Genomic DNA, 5,646 nt, shown 5'->3' on the forward strand with positions numbered 1-5,646 from the left:
GGGTGACACCGACCCTAGTGACGCCACTGAATCTAGCCATGCATGTTAATTAATAATATAAACTTTAGCCTACTAAGTAGTTGGTTATCCTGGCTGATACCACACTCTAATTTTTAGTACCCATTAGAGTTTGGTGGACTTAGAGGTATCATAAATATTCTGAATCTCAAAGCCCTTGTCTTTACCAGGTTCAGAAGTCATGTTTCAGCCATTAAATCACCTAATTAAAGATGTAGTGAAAGAAGTGTATACTAAAAAAAAAAAATGTATATGGGTTAAATACATTTTGTCGCATCATAACCTCAAAATGAATTTTTAAAATTTTTATTTTTTTTCGACCACATTTTTCACCTGCGGTCACATCATTATTTTTCTTTTTTTATGAAAATTAAACATATTGAAAATTTTTGCAGCCTATTACCTATGATATACTATCAATAAACTACATGTGAAAAATTATTAGTCTAAATTATACAGAACTAAAGATTTTGAGATTCTTGTGGACAACATGCACCTAAAAATACATTTTGAGAAAAACGCATTTAAAGTTTTTAAAATGATATAAAATATTTATTGCAACCATAAAAATGAAAAAAAAGGGGAATATTTACATAATATAACATAATAGATAATAAAAAAACTATTCATTAAAATGGCCTGATTGATAGGTTGGACCTTCGAGAACCTCTGCCCGGTGCTCATGCTCAATTCTTCGTTTTTTCAATTTTTTTCTCCTGGACACTTATGTGATTGATCTTCTTTTTCTAACAACAAGCTGTAGTTTGACATTTTGCTTTTTCTCACTAGAAGAAATGTTCTTTAGTGTCCAGGGAACGCCTAATATGTCAAAAACTGATGCCAACAGGCTAAAACAGCAAGGTATGTCGCCGTCCTTAGTTTTTAATGTTGCGAATTCTGTTTTGGGGCATCTTTGCCAAATGAGGGAATGAAAAGATTCATTGGCGTTTTGTGTTCCCATTCTTGAACATGTTTTTAACAGATCTGTGTCTGTTATAGGAAATAACAGTTTTCCTATTTCTGATGTGATGGTCTGATTATGTTTTTTGTATGGCTGTTTTAGTGCCTCTGATCTCTTAAAGTGTGACACCAAGATGTAGTGCCATCAGGACACAACCTGTGGTTATGATCTAGGTCTGAGCTCATCATATGAAAAAATGAGCCCATAACAGCCAGCTTCATTTTTTTGAATGTCAGGAGCATTTTGGCGCAGAACTTTGGAATAGTTATTTGTAATTTTTTTCAATTTTTGGCTTTGTAAGCCTATAATTTAGTTCTTTTTTGTTAGACATTTTTAAATTGTTCAAAGTATTAAACATTCTTTTTGAGATGTGGTTAATGCAGTCCTCTTTTAAGATTTCTACATCATATCCTGAGCTGGTAATGCAGATGAATGTGATTTACTATCACCATCACACAGCATCATGCCATAAACAAGTTTTCTGATGCCACAGAGTGAGAACAAATTTTGGATGCTGCTGCGGCCTCCATTGCATTTGCTGAGCCACTGAAGTTTTTTTGACACATATGCTTAGAGGCATCAAAATTTAGTTCTGCAGAGTGAATCACAAACACAGCAATAATTTGATAGGACTTCGGTGTCGATGACGAGTCCAGTATCAAAATCAATAACTGCCAATTCCTGAATGAGATGAGTGGCCCCTTTTATGCCAAGTCCCATCAAAAGAAACTGTAATAACAGGACAGCCTGTTGAACTTATTCTATCATCTGTAGTCAGAGGTTGTGAAATGTTTCTTCCATGCACAACATCAGATGCCCTAATCATACATTCTTCACCAGCTTCAATTATAGCAGTGTTGACTATGTTAGCTAGATTGTTATAAGTATTTCTGTGCATGCAGGGCATACTCATAAGTCCACAAAACCTATCAAATTTAGAATGCGAGATTCCAGATTCTTTTAATGCAGCGACAGCGCGGACATTAATATCCAGATGAACATTATTACTTTTTTTTGAGGTCCAGTCAGGCCACAAATATGTTTCACAATTTAGGCATTTGATTTTAATCAAATGAGCCATGCCTTTTGATTGTGTGATGCACATGGTTAATTTTTTGTCGAAGCAATGTGGACAGCACAACAAGGAGACCATTGTGGTCAATTCCATTGAATTCATCATGACGTATATGAAATCTTCAGGCAGCCTCTTATTGGTGTTATCAGCGTTAGTAATTGCAGTTAGAATTATTTTTCGTTCAGCTGCACTTGCAGGCTGCGTTGTTGCTGCTTCAGATCCAGCTGTATCCAAAACAGAGCTGCAAACAAATAAAAAAAAATTAGAGGTTCTTTAAAAAAAAATTCAATAGTATGAAAGTACACGTCACATCTATTTATGTACAACATAAAGATTATTTTAAATTTTATAATGCATTTTAGGAATCATATATTGTATTCATCAAAAGTAAAAAAATGTAAAGTGACATGTTACATGTAGATCTATATATCATGGTTCATACAACTTTTGTGAAAATGAATTCCAGACATTTATGTTTTCCAGACTTACTAACAGTAAAAAGGATGGCTACCTGAGCATGCCATATGTGCTCTGGACTGCTGTATTCGTGATCTTGGGTTCAAACCCTGCCAATAACTAACCCCTGTCGTACTGTGGGAGGTTTGGACTAGGGTGTAATAATAATTTTCAATTATTAAGGAACATACGGTACAAGGGGGAAAAAAAGTCACTAATCTTGTAGCACTTAGACTTGGGAAATTTAATAGGCCCTATATAGTTCAATAGGCCTAACTTAGTTGTAAAATCTTATTCTTAATCTCATAACTAGTCCAACAGTTTTATAATTTTTATATAGATATTTAGTGGCGTAAACATTAGACACTAGTTAAAAAGTAAAGACTTATTTAGACTAGCCTAGGTTAGAGGGCCTACCTCTAGTAGGCCTATAATTCTATTGGAGGAGATAATTTTAAATAAAGATCTAGAGATAGATTAACTGTATTGAACTTGAAATTTAATTTGTAATAGTGGCTTACTTATGTCTAATTCACAATAGGCCTATGCCTATGTGAATACTGACTTGTTTTTTTTAACGGGGTAAAAATTGATAATATTGATCTAAATCTATATCATAACCATACTAGATTATAATTATAGATCTATATGCTAAGTATGCTAGATCTAAATCTAGACTTAGATCAAGACTAAATCTAGTAGTAGATCTAGTATTCTAAGTCTTTTTAGTTTTTGAGTTTTGACTCAAGATCTATATTCTACATTGAATAGATTTGGGGAAAAAAAAAAGGGGGGGGGGTAATCGTGCATAGATCGAGACTAAATCTAGTTGCAGACCTAGTAATCTAAGTCATTCTTGTGCTCTAGTCTTTTATCTTTTAGTTTAGACTAAGATCTAGATCTATATTCTATGTTGACTAGATATAATATAACTTGTTTTCTTTATTTAAATGGGGAGGGGGGGGGGGGAATCGCGCATAGATCGAGACTAAATTAGGTACTAAATCTAGTAGTAGACCTAGATCTAGTAATCTAATTTGCGCATAGATGAAGACTAAATCTAATTCTAGACCTAGTAATGGAAGTCATTCTAAAGGCCTAGTCTTTTAGTTTAGACTCAAGTGCGCATAGACAGCTGCCAAATAATTAACCTAAAAAACTAGGGGCATTCGATGGGAAGTTTTACCGATCTTATAGGCATATTCTATGTTGACTAGATATATTATAATATAATTTGTTTTCTTTATTTAATGTGAGGGGGGGGGGTAATCACACATAGATCGAGGCTAACATTAGGCTAGTAGAAAACCTTGATCTATTAAGAAGTGGCGCATAGATCAAGACTAAATCTAGTAATCTAGTCTAGTAGAATTTAGAATTTAGTAGATCTAGTAGACCTAGAACAGATATAGATCTAGTAATAAAAGTCGCGCATAGTCATAGATCGAGACTAAATCTAGTAGTAGACCTAGATCTAGTAAACTATCTAAGTCGCGAATAGATCGAGACTTTTAAATCTAGTAGTAGACCTAGATCTAGTAAGTCATTCTTGTTGCCAAATATTTTTGGTTTAGACTCAAGATCTAGATCTAGACTCTCTATATATATTCTATATTGACGTCATTGACGAGATATATTTGTTTTCTTTATTTAAAAAAAGGGGGGGGGGGGAGTTTCGCCCATGCATAAATAAATCTAGGCCAAAAACTTCCCGACCTTTGGTAGCCTAACTGAAATTTGATCGACCATCTAGATAATATAGAATAACATCTTCTAATCATCATCTTTTTTGAAGTAACGTCTGTATTATATAAGATAAGATAACAGCAGTCATAATAAACTAGTTACTAGTCTAGGACTAGATCTATTACTAAATCTGATTTAAGTCTACAGTACACCGTCTAGAAATTGGCTGGCATTTCACCGACATGCCGTGGATTGCGCATGCTTTCACAATAGATAGATCTAGTAGGCCTATTAATGGAAGCCTCTATGCCCAACTAGATCTAGCAGCCTAGCGTTTTACCGGTTACGGCGCCTGAGGGCTGAATGACATCGGATTATTTTTTTTTCAATTTCAAGACATTTAACAAAATTGCATCGAAAAGTAGCAATTTTCCAGACTTTTTTAAGACTGAAATCTGAATTTTGAAATTCCAGACCGCGTACGAACCTTGATATATGTATTAGATCTTAAAAAAAAAAGACCAAGTTGAAGTCCTACAACTACATGATAATCTAGATTTAGAATCTAGATGTCTAGATCTAGATGTAGTCAATCTAGAATATCTAGTCATTCTAGATTCTAGATCTAGTTCTAATGTGATCTATGTCCCTAATCTAGACTTATACTAGATCTAAAAAAGGATAGATCTCTATGTTTGCAATCACTTTCATGATATTTATTTAATGTCTAGATCTATATATATATAGATCTAGATGTGATTCATTGATATGATAAACACGTTGCGTTTGTCGAATTCAAAGATTGATGAAGCAAAGTGATTATCTCATTATTTTATGTGTAAGCACACGCTGGTCTAGTAAATAAAAAACTCTAGATTTAGACTTACCTTTGTAATTATGCATTTGTCTTTGAAGCATGTCTTCCTCTGGGCTTACAGTAACGTTTTTTCTTTCCAAACATATAACCTTTTGTTGGCATTTCTGAGTTTGAATAATGAATCGAGGCTTTCAAATGTTTACAGAAGAAGGACCGGTTCACGTCATGTGCGCATGCGTGTAAATTTTGTTGTCATAGTTACCAATGTAGCTTTGATAGTGCGCATGCGTAAATATGGCTTAGTGAGTGTATATATGAGGATATAGGGAAAAAAAAAGAGGTAGTGACGTATTTTGAAAGTTTATATTTATAAAATGAGAAACCATGCACATAATCGGAACTAGAAAAGTAGACCTTTGTATCGATACCATCTGTTAGGGATAAGAGCGTACATTAGCTTATCAACTTTAGCTTACAAAATGTTGATTTTTAACCAAAACATCAAAATTTTGCTTATACATCTACTTTTAAAATACAAAATTGATATATAAAGCGCAGTTTTTTTTAGTATTCTGATAGGGAATTCGTTTTCTAGACATTTTAAACTATTAAAATCAATTAATTTTAAAATAT

At 33.5% G+C, this 5,646-nt stretch overlaps 1 protein-coding gene across 2 annotated transcripts; it reads right to left on the bottom strand.

Moving 5' to 3' along the window:
* Positions 1–541: 541 nt before the first annotated feature.
* Positions 542–5,316, bottom strand: LOC129925696 (uncharacterized). 2 transcript variants are annotated; one of them, XR_008777400.1, is made up of 2 exons: positions 5,084–5,316; positions 542–2,295 (listed from the first exon to the last, which is right to left on the bottom strand). XR_008777400.1 is itself a non-coding variant. In XM_056025776.1 (2 exons), the coding sequence occupies exons 1-2, from the start codon at positions 2,571–2,573 to the stop codon at positions 1,644–1,646; spliced, it is 660 nt and encodes a 219-aa protein (XP_055881751.1). In that variant the 5' UTR covers positions 2,574–3,239; the 3' UTR covers positions 542–1,643. The 2 variants fall into 2 exon arrangements, 1 of the variants encoding a protein (XP_055881751.1); XM_056025776.1 differs by lacking the exon at positions 5,084–5,316 and adding an exon at positions 2,566–3,239.
* Between the last annotated feature and the right edge of the window lie 330 nt (positions 5,317–5,646).

The sequence above is a fragment of the Biomphalaria glabrata genome, chromosome 4, assembly GCF_947242115.1.
Source record: "Biomphalaria glabrata chromosome 4, xgBioGlab47.1, whole genome shotgun sequence".
Taxonomy (NCBI): Eukaryota; Metazoa; Mollusca; class Gastropoda; family Planorbidae; genus Biomphalaria; species Biomphalaria glabrata.